Here is an 18,441-nt window from a genome sequence, read left to right as displayed (position 1 = left end):
ATTTTTATTGTAAACTCTGGAGTTGATAATTAATACAAATTACAATATTCAGTTTTTTTTTGTATTAAATAATGAAATGTCGTTGAATGATTTAACAAAGAAAAATAATTTTATATTGTACTTCAAATAATACCATTGGCTATTAAAAATTATTAAGATCAGGGTAAATTTTTATTGGTGTTAATGTGGTTTTATGAAATAAATATAATATTATATCAAATATATTTTAAATCAGTTTTTTTCTTTTACAATATTTTAAAATTATTAATATTTAATACTCAGGACAGGCAATAACAAAAAGCATTATGGTACAAATTGTTAAGTGGACGTGATACCCGCACGTGTTGTCTCCGTCTTACAAGTGCATAATATAGCAAATTTTACGCTCAGAAAAACACGTGTAGCTCCGTTAATTAAAAAATTAGAGTAAATTGACCTCTTATAAAATCTAAAGGTAAGATTATTATCTAGACAACCTCATGGGCTTTTTATTGTATTTTAATTTTTAAGCGAGTTATGAGTACTTTAAGGTGTACAATCAATTTACAATTTTAAAATACTCATAGCTCTAAATATCTAATTCCATTGATTATACATATTAATCAATGTTAATTCTAGTAATACGCATCTACTTAATCTAAAATTACGTGTCCAGTGGCTCCGTGTGCGCCGGTTCCAAAACGATATTATAAATAATATTTTTTCAGCATCCTGCATCGCTGATTATTCAGCATCCTGCATCACTGATTATTTTAGGATAATACCTACCATTATGAATAATATTAATTCGACTTACCGACTACCGTAATAACAATATAAATATAATATTATATACCTATCCTATACTGACATACCGTCTCCGCTCAGAATCGTTTTTCTTATACAAATACAATGATATTATATCATTGAATTCAAATTTAATACCATCCATCATAGACATTTACAGTAATAATAGATCCTACTTGTAACCTAGTGTACAGCAGAGCGACATCTACTTACCCGCCTTTTTTCTTTTGACTGTCTCCCACCTACACTAAAAAAATTACCTATCATCTAGATCTAATTTCCTACCTTAAATCACTTTATGCAATAGGTAGGTATTCAAGATTCGGGATTTTTTTTCATCTTAAAATGTGGTGTTATAACTCGTAAAAATAATGTAGGTAGGTATTAAATATTAATTATTGTAGTACCATTTCGAGCCGGAGATCAAAAATATGAATCTAAAATGTGAAAAATATTTCATTAGATTAGCGGCTCTAGGCACTAGAATATAATGGTATGTGTATTTTAATACTGCAATGTTTTATTAATAATTCTACTATAGTATTGAACTATTGTGTAATATTATAATATAGTCGACCCCATTTGAAGCGTATCATAATATTTTCAACCAGCTTTTACTGGAAGCAAATTCAACTGTATGCCGCCGTCTTTTATGTCCCTCTGCACCGACGCCGGCCGAGCAATAGTCTTTAAGTAGTAGGTCAGAGCGGCTTTCAGGTCTTTATTCTCCTGTGCGGCTTTTGTTCGTCTGACGTCGAGCTCTTCACACTGCACGTCCACTCGAGCGTAACGCTTCCAGAATTTCGACATTTTATCGAATTCCTAAAATGAACACTAGACATAATTATAATTATTTAATAATACGATTTATTAGGTACTGTCATAGTGTCATTGCAGCTAATAATAATTGTTATTACAATTTGTAACCACACGACGGCGTGTATTATTGTTTTTACACCATTCGGTTTTTTTTTTATTCGCGTAAGATATTATAAGTAAATAAATAATAAATTGTCTTCCGCATATTTGTTTTAATTTTCTAAGCCTATTTTTTCTTATAATTTATAAATGCAATAAGATCTTTATTTGCAACTGCTGTATTCTCGCGAATTAATAAACAATTTTTGTTTTTTACAGTGATTTTGTAGTAGGATTTTTTTTAAACGACACCAATATTATATTTTATTTGAACACTCAAGAAATTAAAACTATGGCACAACAATTTAGTGTTCTTATAACTATTAGGTACCTATACTGCAAATTACATAAAAACAATTTTTTTTCAAAAACCAAAATTGAATTAGATTTATATTTGAAGTGTGTTTTGCATTAAAAAAAATTATCCTGCAGTATTATAATTTATAATAATCATTACAATTTAATAACTAATAAACTAATATACCTACCTTTAATTCATTTAGTACATTTTGTAACTATAATATGCACTGTGTGTACGTATTTACTATGTGTATATAGGTAATTAGAGACATAGCCACATAGGGAATTAGGATATTATAGTCTAAATATGTATACATACTCCTTCGTTATTATCTTCGTCGGGACAGATTAGGTTATTATCATCTTCATTCATGAGTTTGGCACAATTTTCCGCTGTTTTAATTATTCTCTCGCCTTTTTTTGAAATATTTGTTAATTTCTTAACGCAACATCAACACAAACAATAATTTAATTTTTAAATAGAAAAATAATATTGTATACCCAGTGGTGGATTTACGGGGGGGGGGGGGGGGTTGAGGGCAGGGGTACTGGACCCTCAGACACAGATATAAATATTTATTTTATATCATAATATACACTAGTATATAGGGTTATTAATATAACAATATGTCTATTTCAAATATACTGAAATAATAATATGTTTAATAATTATTTTTAATTTTTCAACAATTATATATTTGTAAAAATAAAAATAATAGGTACCTTTGAAATATATATTATTTTTCAGGACCCCGCTCCCCCTCCCCCATAGAAAAAATTTTTGAAAATCCGCCACTGTGTTTACCTATAAGCATGAACTTGATCATCCTTACATCAATAACGTTTTTGTATACTTTCGTCATTGCTTCAAGTTTATTTTTATACTCGTTTCGATTAACGTTTAGTTGATTTTGTGCCACGAAACCTCGTTTTATGAGGTCTTCACGGTCCCGTTTCAATTCATTTTCTCGTTGTGCGTACTGGGCGCCGCGTTTGGCACATAGCTGTGTTAGCATTTTGATCTCTTCCTATACATATAATACGTGTAATGAGTATCGAGTAAACGTAATGCCTCTGTCAGTAGTCATTAAACTCAGTAACTACTGGCTTCTTATATAGTTATATATATAATACAATATATCACATAATACGAGTAGCCAAGTAGGTACCTATATAAATTTTGTGTTATGATATATGGATATATTTAATAAACTAATATAGTATACACCAATAATTCTACAACAAACTTCCTAGTCAACCTGTGTGATTTTGTAAGGTTTTTATTTACTTTTTAGTTTGAAGTAGACAAGTAGATACTTGTTTTATTATTAATTTGATAATTTAATTACGGTCCTATTTTAAATGGCAATCTTGCAAAAATGTATTTTTATATCTCAAGCATTACCTACTTAAATTGTTCAAAATAATTTTTATGTACCTAGTACCTACCTATAAATATCCTTAAATTGAACAAATACTTTTTGATTAAAAGTATTTAGAAAGATCAAAATTATTGCATTTCAGAATATAAAACTAAAATTACGGGTTTGTATAAAAAAAGTAAAATATCAAAAAATTTACCAAGATAAAAAACAGTTCAAAATTAGATTTTTTGGTAGAAATTTACCTAGTGTTATAAGTAAAAACAAATACAAAATTGACTATATTATGCGCAATATTATTTTACGAATCTCAAAAATTAATTGTGTTTTGTACGTTAAATGGTTTTGTATTTTCATACCAACGTTTAAGCTATAAGTGTAATCTATATTATTATATTGTTATTTGTTTAGTCCAAAAATGTATATGTATTGATGTAGTTATATAAAGATTAAGCGGATTATATAATTTAGCAAAATCTCAACAGTGTGTTGTATGTTGGCTGAAATTTAAGTATCTATTGTATTTGTTATGAATTATATTTACGACATATATAGTGATATATTAGGTAAATAAATGTATAACGGGCGTACAGAATATGCATGAATTCGTTTGTTGTTCTCTTCGATAGATGCGGTGTTGGCTTCATCTCGCATTTTTAAATAATTGTAATGATTCTTTTTGGACTCAGTTTCATTGCTGTAATCGTCTAGGACTTTCTGAAATTTCTTCATAGTCGTTTGTATTTCCGCGAAACGTATTTTTGTGAACCTATCTTTCTCGAAAAGCATCTAAATTCAAATAACAGACCCCCACAAGTCACAATAATAATAATGTTATAACTTATAATGAATTGTTATTTCTAAGTAATATTGCTGTAATACATTAAACATTTTTTTTTTAGATTTAAAATTATAAAAATTATATTTTTGTGCATTCGATTATTTAAGTGCAGTACACTATATGAAATATTATCAGAGTTTAAACAAGGCATATGGGTACGTCCTATACATATAGGGACCTTACCTCATTGTTTAATACGGCGATCGAGTCTTCGAAATTTATATGGGTTTGTCGCGTGTCGTCGTCGTTACGTGCCTCGAAAATAACAGACATAAGGTCCAAGCGTTCATCGTCTCTACTGAATATATCTCTCATCCACCTAAAGTTATGTTTCAACTCATCTAACAACAACTGCTTTTTGTGTTCGTAGCGAGCATGGAGTTCTTCCAACGATTTCTCATGGATACCTATTAAAGCAATACAAATGTGGGTATAATATAATATTATTGTCATTTAAAAAAATATACTTCACATCAAATTCAGGGACAATTAGGTAATAATGATAATAATAATAAAATAATGGTGGTAGGTATAACAGAAAAACTGGAATAACGTACCCACCCAACTATCTAAAAACAAATAAAAAATATAAAATTACGAATTAAAAAATGGAAGCATCCCCTTATTGTTATAAAAATAGAAGAAAATTATAAAATTATAAAAGAGAAGAAGTGATAACTCACCGACACTATAGTGAGAATAGGACACTCACACTTAACTCCGCACTCGCCACTCCTATACCGTATCAGTCATCACCAAATAATCGTATCCAACATATTATGCATTGTGACACATGTACTGGCACTTTTAAAGCCGTTAGATCGTAAAATGTTCCATAGCCTTACCGCAACAAGCACTCGGACTCGCGTAATGATATGCTCACACATAATTTTATTTTAACAAATAAACTAAAATGTAATAAACTAATAAAAAACGGCCAGACTGTCGCACGTAGAAATCGGACATCCCCAATAAAACCATTGTCACCGACAAAAAGGTACGATCTGTATTACCTATATACGATCACGAATTAAGAAACCGGCACGTACTTGCAACAGTAGAGTGTAAGGCATGCGGCTTTTTTATATGCCACCAGAGAAAATGAATGGTCGAAAAAGGTTTTATAGTCACCGAAGAGAAATCTATGTCCCGGATGCGCAAAATTCCTTTGATAAAGCCGCCCGCCAATCTCTGGTCAGCATATCCGTGTCGTCCCTTTAACCAGTGCTTGAGCACCAGCCATCTCAACAACAACCCATAATAGCGGATCCTAAGATCGACAACTAGACTCCTCATTACGAGCAATAATCAGTGTGTGTTCATTATTTCTATCTGTGTATTTTGAAGTATTACTTTTTGTAACCTATATGACTGCTACAGCATAGCCCAGCAACAGTTGAGAGTCAGGTAAGGCATTTAATATAACAAATTATATTGATTATGCGGTTATTAAATTATATGAGTATTTTGCATAAAATTATATTGTGCCTACGGTATATTTTATCGTGATATCATTAATTATAACCCGGCTTGTTCGTTTGAAAATAAAATCCAATATAAAATATCACTATGATTGCAGTAATTATATATTTATATTATATTATAATACAAATTAAAAATGTACCTACCTAACTGTATTTTAACTTACTCAAGAATTGAGTTACTATCTCCGCATGTGCTCCGTACTGTTTTAGATTTTGTTCTTCAGCGTCTTCCAAGTCTCTCAATAACATGTCTATGTGGTCGTTTTTGCAGTCTAACAAGATTTGGAATCGGTTTTTCATCGTCTACATATAGATACACACGTAAAATGAAACGATAAATAGGCGATTACAATAATATGAAATGTTCAGTGCTATATTGAAAATAGTACCTATACATACCATCATTTCGTCTTTGAGTTCCTTGCACTTGATTTGCCGCAAGTTGTGTCGCCATTGCTGGTTCAGTTTGGCAGTATTTAGCCGGGTAAACGCTTCCTCTTTTTTCAACTTGCTCTATTACATACAGTTTAGAAAAATTCACGTCAGCAAAACAAAGTAGGTAGCTAAGCACCTGGCTTGAATACCTTTAAGTACGTGGCGACTAATTGTTCTTTCCGCCGTTTCGTCTCTTCTTCTATGGCTGCCCGGTGCTGCAGGTATCGCAACTTTTCCTCGTCACTCATTCGAGCCAACTTATTACTTTTCTTATTCTTTTTTGGTGCCATTTTATTATTTTTCAGTCGATCTAGTGAGCAATAAGACAAACCTTTTGCGTTACGTGTGGGTTATTGAGTATCTTGCAGGCGTAGACTACCGATAAGCTACCTACTATTATAAGTAATGTGTAGCGACGTAACGTGCATCGCATAATCGACTAAACTCTCTTGCTTGGGTAGCAACGCTATTTTATTTTCATATAAACTGAAACTATAGATTAATATAACACGCACTATTGTATAGTGTGGCGCAATTGATTGAGCCATTGAATCTATATGATTCAAAATCTCGAAAGTCATACATTTCTCTACTAGTATTTTTATTATTTTTTGAATTGAAATTATCCTGCAGTTTCTACTTAAATGTCTATAATACAATTACAAATTCATTTTTGTATTTTATTTAATGTAAAATTAATGTTTACAAAATGTAATTAGGTGACTTAAATACGGCAGAATAAAAAATAGTATATTATAATCATCGTCCACGTGCGCACTAAAGGAAATATTTTTTTCTGAATAATTTATTACAATTAGGTACCTAATGGTGTTTAACCTATGCTTGTCTATTCATGCTTATAGTTCCTGCAGGATAAATAGTCGTTATATAGTGAACCATGGGATAAAAGAAAATATCCAAAACTACTTTGGAAATAAAAGTTTCAAAAAAATCTATTAACAGTATATATTACAGATTTATCATAAAATATCGAGATATTTGATGTATTGAGGTTTATATGTATTGCATATATTATATTATGATAATATACCACGTGTTGGCTGCACAATATGTGATTCATGGATTTAATTAGCGTCTTCAGAAATATTCTTAAATTAAGGTATAGGTCTACACATCGCACTGTCAGACGTCAGTACAATAAGGTCACAACTCGAAATGTATGATTTTTGTGTTTATGGTACTATGAATTCGTAATTTTTTGTCGGCGCCGTCTATTTCCTTATATTAATAAAAATAATATTTGATGAAAATCTTTATTGTATTGAACGCAATGTTAAATTCCTAAGTATAATGTGGCTGTAAAACGAAATGTGGCTCGTTTACTGAAACAAGTACATATAGAGCCATATAATATATTTGAAATATGGCGCTTTTGCAACTTAAAACAATCAAACTTCCAGAGCTATGGCCTATGACGCTGCATATTGAGATAATAACATACGTCATAACAATAATAATATTAAAATATTATTATTATTGATTTATTACACTAATTTTTACTCCAGTCATTATCTATAACTCTAATTCGTAGTATTTAAATTGTATATATTTTTGTATTATTATAATAACTATTATGACTTCTTATGGTAGAGTTAGAAAACTGCAATGTTAATATTGTTAAAAATAATCAAACATTCAAAAGACTAGTTGTTCATTTTATTAACTAAATATTATATTATGCTATTATACCTATTATTTTGCAGTTTAAGTGTTTTTTAGATCAACATCAACATATTATGTAATAATATTATTATATTAATTAAATCATAATTTTTAATACTTCATACATTTTGTTTACGGCCAAAATAATATTAAAATCAATTAAACGTAGTGCAATAAAGCCATAACCAGAAAAATTAAAATTGTTGTTCTTTCAAGTTGAATTCACACAAAAGTAAAGATATTTACAAGGATAAAAATCACTTATTATAATCACAACAAAATTATAAATATATATCTATACCCTTAACATTATTTTTTGTTTGATGAAAAAATTTGCATTTTATTCTAAACTTTCTTATTGATTTACTGAACATTTGCTTTTATTGAATTATGGCCTTATTGTACTGACAGTGCGACATGATTTGGTCGTAATTTATGATAAAAGATTTCCAAATGATGATAAACTTAATGAAAGATTATGATTTTTACATTTTTTTTCCAGAAAGATAAAATTTTTGTGTTCAACATTTTGAAAAAACTATGATCCTTTTAAGCTGCAGCATACTTTTTTTTAAAAATTTCATTTAAATGAACAGACCACATTTTTTGATCTTTATATTGTACGTAAATCAATATAATTTTCAAACTTCTGAACATTATCTGAACTCTGAAGTATTAATATTTCGATTTTCTATTGTAGATTCATTATAATTATTAGAAAGATCAGCATTTGTCAAAATGTCTAATAAATTACCTAGATTACTAACAGTAACATTCAATTTTTTTTAATATTATTATTATTATTATTATTTATAATCGTTCCGCGGTATTTATTGGACTTGTCACGTGACAATACATTACATATTTGTATACTAATTAAGTTAAGTATATATATATATACATAAATTACTAGTTGATAATACGTAAATGAGTAACATTGATTGAACTAATAAACTATAAAATACTAAGTTAAAGTTAAATCATACATAATGATTATAAGTTTTTGTTTTGTGTAAATTTATGGTTTTGAGTTATATTTGATTTATTAAGTGTGTTGCCGACAAGAATTGAATGAGATTTGCTGCATTGTTTGGCTCCGGGCTTTTAAGTTTCAGCAAGGTTTTCGGTGAATTATTACTTACTACTTTGTCAACTTTAATATAGGTTCTATAGGTTTAAAGAAATTACTTAATTTTGGCAACTTGCACATCGAACTTTTTTTTTATTTACATATTCAATATATACATGCAATAAATATAAATATAAATAAAGAATATAACTACTCCTTAAAGCCTAAGCTTGTATTAGAGTAGAGAGTTTTTTTCCATTTAATTATATAATATAAAAAAGAAGAAGAAGAAATAGATTTTTTTGTAAATACATTGCATAGGTACATATAAATAAAACTGATAGAAGATACTCTGGTACTCACAAAGAACTTTCAGTACTTTCGCTCTCCTTTTTAATTTGCGTTTTTCTGCACTATTTAATTAGTATTTATGTATTTTTTTTTCAAACATTGTTAATAAAAAGTAGAAATGTCAATTGATAAACGAATAGTGTACAATAATATATTTACGAGAGCACACGTACGTTGCGTAGTATAAAGGTACCGAACTGGCTTACAATCTAAGTTATATTAGGTATTTAGGTATATACCTACGTCCTACACAAACCCGCACATGACACGCATGATACGTACGCGACACGCGTTCAAAGATTTGTATTGGTATGTAACGATGATTATGTACGTATTACCCAATTTTATCTCAATAGATATAATTTTATCGACTAGATACAAATTTAGAATAACGTCGTAGATGGTAAAAATATTGCATCGATACTTTAACAACTTTAACTTAAATAATTTAATAAAACCAAATTTATCCATGGGGCAACTTATTATGACAGGGCCCGGACTGCAGTCCCTCAAAGCCATCACTCCTAAGTAAAGCTCTGTCAATACCAACAAATACCATCTTTGTAATTAATTTACGCAATATGTAGAGATCACAAATTGGATTTTGTAAGCTTTTTGATATAGTTAAGGTACTTTTATAGTATTTCCAATAGTCATTGGCGGAATTCGGGGGGGGGGGGGGCTTAGCCTCCACAAATATCCCATAATTAGTCCTCCAAAAATATACAGTTTCTTATAGTTGTATGGGATCATGTTGATGTTAAAAATGTTAACCCCCCCCCGGAAATTTTAATGGATTTCTGTTTATGTCAATATAGGTATGATATCCAATGCCTATACTTAAAAATATTCCTATATGTTTAAAATAGGTATTGAATTTTATAAGTAATTATGTATTATTCTACCTACCTACCGATTACACGAATGATGTGATATACCTAACATTGTTTAATCATAAATAAATTATTTGTAGGTATATTTAATTTTTTAAAAAAAATCAAAACCGTACTGACTCCAGTTTTTACTTATATTATTATAGTACGAGTATAAGTAGTATAGTATTATATAGTATTCTATATAAATATTTTGATTAATCTCTCAAGAAGTTCAATACAATAAAATTAGTCATAACGATGATGCCTCCTTCTCGGTTTAGATTTAGGTGCTCGTGCATGATGGTTGTTTGAAGCATATTTTAACCGACGTTGCTTAGTAGAATTTTTCAAAACAATTTGTTTGGTGTCCTGCAAGTCATTTTGTTGGTTAACTGCGTCGTTCTGTTTGGAAACATTATTCTGATTTTCTTTTTCATTACATCCAATTATTTCAAATTTAAAACTGGGGTTGACTTTTTTTGGTTTGAGTTGACATACATCCATAATTTTAGTTAATTGATCTAAATAGAATTCAGTTTGATCTTGATTCTCGATGCGACCCAAAGTAATGGCCAATTTGATTTCATTACACACTAATTCGGCAAGGTTGAATACCTTGGACTGATCCTTTATAAATATTGACCTATGTTTCTGAAAAATATTACGGTTATGAAAAACTGTTATAACTATGTTAATTTTAGCAAGATACTAAAATTTATAATTATTTAATTTACAAGAAGGACACAGGATTTCAGTTTAGCTATTGCACAACACTGACTACAGAAATACAATGTTTGAAATCTGGATATTGAATTGTTAGGTAATAATAGATGAATATCGTGTTGTGAACAAATAATATTAAATTGAAATAAAATAATAATAAATATAATCTATAAATTTGGATCCATTTCTCACCGTAATAATATCGCTATTAGCAATGCTTTTTTCATTCATTAACATCGTGAATTGTTCCACACCGGCTAGAAGATTTGAAGATTCTTTGAAAAGTATCGAGTAAGAACAAATTTGTGCCATTATTTTCCATCGACAATTTCCATCATATTTTTCGAATAGATTAATTAAATCTAGTACCGGTTTACTACCTTTTCCGTATTTTTCTATAATAAGTATTAGGTCATTTTCTAATAAGTCATCCTCTTTGTCTTCCACACGATTTTCAATATTGGCATTTTTCAAATGACTTTTATTTTCGTTCTAGACATTACAATATATTATTTTATTATACATTTACACAGTACACACTACACACTATACAGTATATTAAAACCTAATATCACTGTATAACATTTTTTTTTTTTTTTTTATTGGGTAACCCGCGGCAACATAGGCCATTGGGTGTGGGGAGGGCACTGTAGGTTTTATATTGGGTAGGTTTGGTAGGTTTTATATTGGGTAGGTTGGTACACGTGTGTGTTGTGTTTGGCAGAATTTCTAATGGGGCACCCGTAGGTTTCTGCCGTGCCCCGGGGTGGGGGGATGGCGGCACTTGTTCTCCGGACACCGTGACTTGCACGGAGAAAAATGCCGCCCAGTGGTCGAGGATCGAACTCGGACCGGCTGTGCCGAATCCGTCGCGTTAGACCACTCGGCCACCTCGTCCCCCTTGTATAACATTAAGAGGTTGCACACCCGCATGTGTTGCCTCCGTCTTACAAAATATGTATAACATAGAAAAAACTTTTTTGCGAGGGACAAATTTACTCTCGCTGTATTTATAGTAAAATTATCAAAATTCCACAACGCATTGGGAAGAACTTTATCTGCGTCGTACTGTTTTCATTTTTTTGATATCACTAACAAATAGTATTTAGTAATTAAATGAAAATACATAAAAAAAAACATCATGTTCTACATCTAAAAACTTTAAATGTTTGAAAAAAAAAAATATAAAATAGATACATCAATAATCAAAAAATATTATATATTTATGTTTATTCTTAATTTTGAAAGTACATTAAAATTGTTTTTTTTTTATTAATACTTTCAAATACAAATCATTATTTTAATAATTTTACTCGGAGAGGGGGTAGAAAATAATTTATTCAGTACTTGATTGATATCAACGTCTTTTGGAAATGGGGGGGAGGGGGTGAACACACGAACTCCCCTTCGTGCACGGGCCTGTCGTAGACACTATAGTGAGTATTGACACTCTAGTGGAACATCCGCGGCGGAAATTTCACCGAAAAATTTCCGCAAAATATAATTAGTATCAATGAAACATTTGTGTTTTTCTACGCGGAATTTTAGGTTGCAATTAGTTTTAATTAGAAATGTAACGTTTTAGATTTAGATATTGAGTGAACCGAAACCAATATTGGCTTTACAATTATGTATTTTTGTTTGTGTTTGAAAACATTTTTTATGGTTGAAAATTGAGCTTACAACCTACATATGCACAATTTATTTACTATAAGCATTGATCTCAAACTTTGTATATTACTTACCTATTTAGTTGTTAAAATTTATAAAATGTTTCATTTCAAATTTAAATATCTAATAGGCTTGAAAATGGAACTTAAAATTCGTCGTTATAGTTATTCTTAAAGCAATTTAAAAATATCAAAAATACATAATAATATGCTCAACTTTTTTATACAAGTTTGAAGATCAAACTTCGATAACATTGCATATCTAAACATAATATAATCAAAATTCTTATTATGATTTTAGTTATTTTGAAATCATTTAAAAATATTAACCGTAGGGACTTAAACGTTTTGCCATTACGTAACTCATATTTTACATACCTACGGAATAAAATATTCAAAATATTTAGACTAATTTTAAGCTATTTATACAATTATTATATAGGTACCTACATCGGTATTGTCGTAAAATTTAACAATAATAATATAATACATGATAATATAATGATCGATGTTTTTAGGTGTTTGCAAAGATAGTGCCTATAGACATGTCTGTGCGCCTATAGTTAACGTAATGTATTACCAATGGTAGTATAAAATATTGTTAGAAATAGAGTGTGACACGCCTCTCTCTCATCTCAGAATCGTTTTCCCTATAGTCGTATGTATATTGATTTATAATTAAATTCAAATTTAACATATCCATTTCAGTGACTACCTGCCTAATTCCCCAGTTTTTAATATTAAAGTTATAATTTGTTCTTACCATTTCTATACAAGTATGGACCAATTCTCTGAAGATAGCGATGCTTTTTTGAATCGCTCTGATCACGGTAAAGTCATGAAAAGCCATATTTACTGCAATTGATATAATTTGTTTAATGAGAAAAATGTCGTCTTGGGTTAAATATGGCAGAGTCATCATAGATTTTGCACATTTGACAACCAAATGAGGATCTTCCGGTTCCATGCTTATGATGTCCCTGACCATTTAAAATATATATTTAAAACAATTTTATAATATCAAAAATAATTAATGATTAACTTTAGTTGGATTACTTACTTTATTAATTCTATAATATTGAGAAAGTCTTTTTTGATTTTTTCCAATGCATTTTCATTTTCATTACTTTTATTATTTTTATTATCATGATGATAATGATAGAGTATTTTGTTCGTCATCAAATGCATTCTGTGGAAGTTAAAATATGGATTTGGTTCATTTGATAAGAGAACTGCTTGCTGTATAGAATCAAACTCGTCTTCAGTAGGGCACGATATATTGGTATTCAGATATTGTCTTTGAGCAGTCATGGCTATTGAAAGATAATAATTCCACTGGACTGTGTCCGGGTCTAACTCACATGCTGTTTTTGCATACTGAACAACATTATGCAATGATTTACCACCAATTTCTAAACAAACTGCAGAATGCAAAGCATTAACTGCAGCTCTTGATTTCGAATCCAAACTGTTAAATCTTGTTATCATTTCAAACAACTGAAACAAACAGTTAGATCGATTGTAAAATTAGGTATATTAAGTTGATAATTGATAGTTTACTAGTTTTACGGGTGTTCCTCCCCCCTTGCCTCCTTTGAAAATAAAATACATTTCTGAAATAATGTAATTTAGAAAAAAGGTTAAAAAGTTAATAATGTTATTCATATTTATAAAAAATGTAGTTACCTATTTAGTTAAAGTGTATAGGTATTTCACAAATAGCCAAATAGGTACATAGCATGATAGCGACAATACCTACTTGTATGAATTATAATTTTGATATACCTACGACCTACACTTACCTAGTAATATTATAGGGACATTATAGTTGATATCTAACTATACTTTTTAAATCCGGGTCCACTAGATGATAGTAAAACGCGATGGTTGCAATCATGACAGCTAATTTTGTGATTGCTTAAGATACTCCCACCGAATTAAATTTATATATATAATTTAGGTACTTATGTTATATTATTATTTATTTTGTTTAGGTAGTATAATATGTGTATATGTAGGTAGGTAATAGGTAGTAGTAGTTGTTAATTGTTATGTAAGCTTAACAACAATCCAAAGATAATTATTTATATAAGTATATATAGAAGTATAGACTGCATAAACATAATATGCTTAACTAAGTCTTTGAATTTAGAGGGAGGGGGGCTTGAGAGTTTCACCTAAAATTATTTTAACAAACACTAATGTTAGAGTATCATAAATGCCTTAAAATGCCTGACATTAGGATTTTTTCCTCTGATCTCCTACCTTTACCTAAAAAAGTTATGTATACCTACGCCACTGCAGATAGTCGATAATATTATAATAGGTATAATACCTAAATAGGTACCTAAATATATTATACAGATTACTACTGAAATATATGATTATATAATATCACTATATAGGTTATCTATAGCTATATAAAAGTAAATTTAGAAAAGTCTATATTTAGTATATACAGTGAAACGACCGTGTAACAAACTTCCATATTTCTATTTAACAAATTTTTCGTTGAACGAAATATTTTTGAGAATCAAACCAAATTAGAACCAAATTTATTCAATTCTATTTCACAAAATTCTCAAAAATAAGAATTTTTTTAATGCTCCATGACACTTTGTAGTTTCACTGTAATATGAATTTTAATATTTCTACATATATTATAATATTATTTTTATAGTAGATAATATAATCGATGCATTTCGTTAGGTAATTAATTTCAAGTAGTTTTGAATGAATAATGTTGCATCTTGCTCATATTCTAGAGTTATAGACAGAAGTAGATATTCGGAGAATACTTTTATAAAAAATTATTATTATAAACTATAAAGGTATTCCAAGAATACTTGAATACTGTTATTCAAAAAATCAAAACTATTAGTTAGGTATAGTGATATAGAACTATATTTAAGGTATTTTGTTAACGGAGAATACTAATTATAAATACTATTACTAATTACTCTGGTTAATGCAAAGCGTTCTAAGCTTATATTATAATACCAGGAACCTATATACTTCATATTAACTTCGATTTTTCTATGAATATTGAGTAATTTTGACTTACCTGTTGACATTGCGCTCTATTCACGGTGAATAATATATGACACAATGTAGACATAACGATATGCTTCAATCCATCTCTAATTGCCAAATATGCCGGTTCATTTTTATCGTCTAATTTATCTAGCCATTCCCAAATATGTATTAATTTATCGTGTGCTCTGTCTACTTTATTTGTTTTAAATAGTCCACAACTGGTTATTAGATTGCTTATGTACCTAAAAAAATGCATATAATATATAATTTTTTTTTCGTTTTTATTTTTTATAAACATTATGTCACTACCTATATAGTTTTAAGTTAAATAATATTAAAATATCGGGCTGGATATACTGTTAAACACTCATTTTGTTTTGTGTAACTTGGCGTAGCAAACTGAAATGCTAGTTGGTATGTTGTGATATTAATTCAAAATTAGTTATAAATAATAAAAGTTTAAAAAAAAATATTCTGATTGGAGCTAAGCGTTAAAACCATAGTTGCTGACATTTCTCATATTTTTAATGGTTGCCGGTTTTCTCATACTCTTTAGGTGAGAATATCAAATAATAAACCCTCCAAAGTGTACCTGATCAAATAGACTAGACATTTTACGATGTTCAGAGAAATCAGTCAACGCAAAAAATGTAATATAGTGAATAGTGAAAATAATATATAATGAATCGTTGTAAAAACTAATGCCTTTTCTCAGAATTTCTGAAATACCTAATTTTTGTATTATTAAAATTAAATATGTAAGTCTAATGTAATAACTAATAACTAAAACATTTTTTTGTTATCTGCTTGAAAGAATAGGTATGGGCTACGACCCTATAGGTTAATTATTAAATATAATTTTAGTAATTTAGAAACTGATAAGTGAGCTATAACATTTAAAAAATAATATATTGACGTACCTATACTTAAAACTAATACATACTATAATATACATACCCATCAAGAAATAATAAGATACTTTGAACTTAATGGAATAATAAAATTATGACTATTTAGTATTTACCTAGTACCTACATATTTAACATACAATAGATTATTCTAAAACAAAAATATATTTACTTTTCAAATGAAAATCTGACTGCGGAAATATTCATATTGTATTTGCCATATTTTTTTTCAATTCTATTAACGATGTTTTTTTTCCACACTTCAGGTTCAAAATTCCAAGTAAATGGACATTGCAACGTCTTTAAATGTTTTTCCGTAACTCTACTAAATCTATTATTAATAACCACAGAATCTTCTATTCTAGCTTCCAAATTACCAATCTCGTAGGTTACTGCATTGTCATTTTCAATAACCATTTGGTCAGCCACTGCTGTTATTTCTGGAGTTAAATCTTTAAATTCATTGTAAGGATCAAATATCGAAAGATATGCAAAATGATTGTCCGTAACAAATACGTTATCATTACATGCTTCCAAATCGTTAAAAACGTCTAATTTGGGTAGGAGTTCTTTAATAATTTCTTTTGAATTATTTACCTTCATAAAATTTCCATCAGATTTTATCGTCTTACTTTTTTTGTTTCTACTGCAGCTTTTGAAAAGTAACCAAATCATGTTTTATCGAATTACGTTAATATAAATATATTTTACACATAAATGCACGATTATTATAATAATTATTTAAAACTATAATATTGATAGTGAAAGACTTTTTTAAATAGTATGTTATTATTTTTTTTACAATGATATAATGAAAATATTACTGTAAAATTGTCAAAATGAATTGAACAATTATTAAAATGTAACTTATAAACACTATTGTGCATCAAAAACACAATTAAATATTATCTTTAAGTTTCTGTGTAATAGGTATACTAAATAGATAATATGTATAATGAGCTAATAACCTTGTAACATACAGAGTGTTTCACTTAGCAAACAAGAATTCTATAGGTAATAATATAAAGGTAATACATAAAGTGGTATATTCCAATCAAGGATATAAAGTTAGATTAGGTAAGTGCTAGGTTAGGTTAGGCTCAATTGCAACTTAAACTAATGGCTTAAAACTCGTAAGATTGGAGTTTCAAGTATTTTAATATTCATAAATAATTTTTAAATCATACTGTATACAATATTTTTATTAAATAATACAATGCATTTTTTACTAAAATTATTATTATACAAAGATACCTATTATACCAATTCATCCGCCTTGTTTATTCAATTACGCATGTAGGTATACATATAGCTGGTATCATCAAAATATTTTTCTGTGGAGTAGGTATCCGAGTACCTACTACCTATAGCTATTTACATTTATTATATTATAAAAGAAATAGCCGGCCTTTGAAGAGTTTTAATTTACTGACAACCTAACTATTATAAAGTAATAATTATAAAGAGTTATGAAGTTGTGAATATTAAAGAACAAAGCTAATTTAATATTTCTAATAATAACAACATTTAACCATAATAGGTATAGCGTATAGATATACAATTATAAAATATAATATACCTACCTACTTGCTCTTGCAGCATATTTGCAGCCTATAAATTATAATAATCTTAATATTTATTTGAATCATCTATTGAATACCTAGTTTAACTGTCCAAAATTTAAATTTTAATTCAAATTGTACTTTTGTCTATAGTTATCTTTATACCAATATTTACCGGGTAGGTAGGTAGGTATTTTAAAATCACCATTTAGGAAAGTATTTTTATTTTTATTGTTCGATTGATTTTAATGAACGATCTTTGTACCTATGCTATTTTTTTTTATGAAATTATGATTCAACTCTAAACTGTTTAAGATTATTTTTGATTTTGACTTGAATTATTTACAAAATTATAATAATTTTCTTGGGGCTCGGGCCTAAGTGACTAACCTCATTATCTGAATAAAATAAGATAAAA

General features: G+C 28.7%; 2 protein-coding genes across 3 annotated transcripts; both read right to left on the bottom strand.

Moving 5' to 3' along the window:
• Positions 1-298: 298 nt before the first annotated feature.
• LOC132946164 (dynein regulatory complex subunit 2-like) lies at positions 299-9,400 on the bottom strand. 2 transcript variants are annotated; one of them, XM_061016024.1, is made up of 9 exons: positions 9,262-9,400; positions 6,296-6,456; positions 6,111-6,224; positions 5,876-6,014; positions 4,411-4,634; positions 3,978-4,175; positions 2,838-3,032; positions 2,324-2,443; positions 302-1,608 (listed from the first exon to the last, which is right to left on the bottom strand). In XM_061016024.1, the coding sequence occupies exons 2-9, from the start codon at positions 6,434-6,436 to the stop codon at positions 1,390-1,392; spliced, it is 1,350 nt and encodes a 449-aa protein (XP_060872007.1). In that variant the 5' UTR covers positions 6,437-6,456; positions 9,262-9,400; the 3' UTR covers positions 302-1,389. The 2 variants fall into 2 exon arrangements, with proteins under 2 accessions (XP_060872008.1, XP_060872007.1); XM_061016025.1 differs by lacking the exon at positions 3,978-4,175 and having other exon boundaries at positions 299-1,608.
• An 855-nt stretch (positions 9,401-10,255) lies between these two features.
• LOC132946163 (uncharacterized) lies at positions 10,256-17,337 on the bottom strand. The gene is made up of 6 exons (XM_061016023.1): positions 16,634-17,337; positions 15,582-15,795; positions 13,578-14,014; positions 13,281-13,497; positions 11,040-11,339; positions 10,256-10,775 (listed from the first exon to the last, which is right to left on the bottom strand). Exons 1-6 carry the CDS (start codon positions 17,134-17,136, stop codon positions 10,371-10,373), a joined length of 2,076 nt encoding a protein of 691 aa, XP_060872006.1. The 5' UTR covers positions 17,137-17,337; the 3' UTR covers positions 10,256-10,370.
• Between the last annotated feature and the right edge of the window lie 1,104 nt (positions 17,338-18,441).

This window comes from Metopolophium dirhodum, chromosome 6, assembly GCF_019925205.1.
Source record: "Metopolophium dirhodum isolate CAU chromosome 6, ASM1992520v1, whole genome shotgun sequence".
NCBI classification, from domain to species: Eukaryota; Metazoa; Arthropoda; class Insecta; order Hemiptera; family Aphididae; genus Metopolophium; species Metopolophium dirhodum.
The sequence above is the reverse complement of the archived record's forward strand: the minus strand, read 5'-3'. Positions and strand labels throughout refer to the sequence as shown.

Excerpts from the sequence above, each read along its gene's own strand:
- LOC132946164 (XM_061016024.1), bottom strand. The coding sequence starts at position 6,436 with ATGGCACCAAAAAAGAATAAGAAAAGTAATAAGTTGGCTCGAATGAGT. Across the intron at positions 6,015-6,110 it reads AACTCAAAGACGAAATGATG|ACGATGAAAAACCGATTCCA; the intron begins GTATGTATAGGT and ends ATCTATATGTAG. Across the intron at positions 2,444-2,837 it reads TATACAAAAACGTTATTGAT|AAATTAACAAATATTTCAAA; the intron begins GTAAGGATGATC and ends TGTTGCGTTAAG.
- LOC132946163 (XM_061016023.1), bottom strand. The coding sequence starts at position 17,136 with ATGATTTGGTTACTTTTCAAAAGCTGCAGTAGAAACAAAAAAAGTAAG. Across the intron at positions 11,340-13,280 it reads TCCATACTTGTATAGAAATG|AACGAAAATAAAAGTCATTT; the intron begins GTAAGAACAAAT and ends TGTAATGTCTAG. Across the intron at positions 10,776-11,039 it reads CTAATAGCGATATTATTACG|AAACATAGGTCAATATTTAT; the intron begins GTGAGAAATGGA and ends AATATTTTTCAG.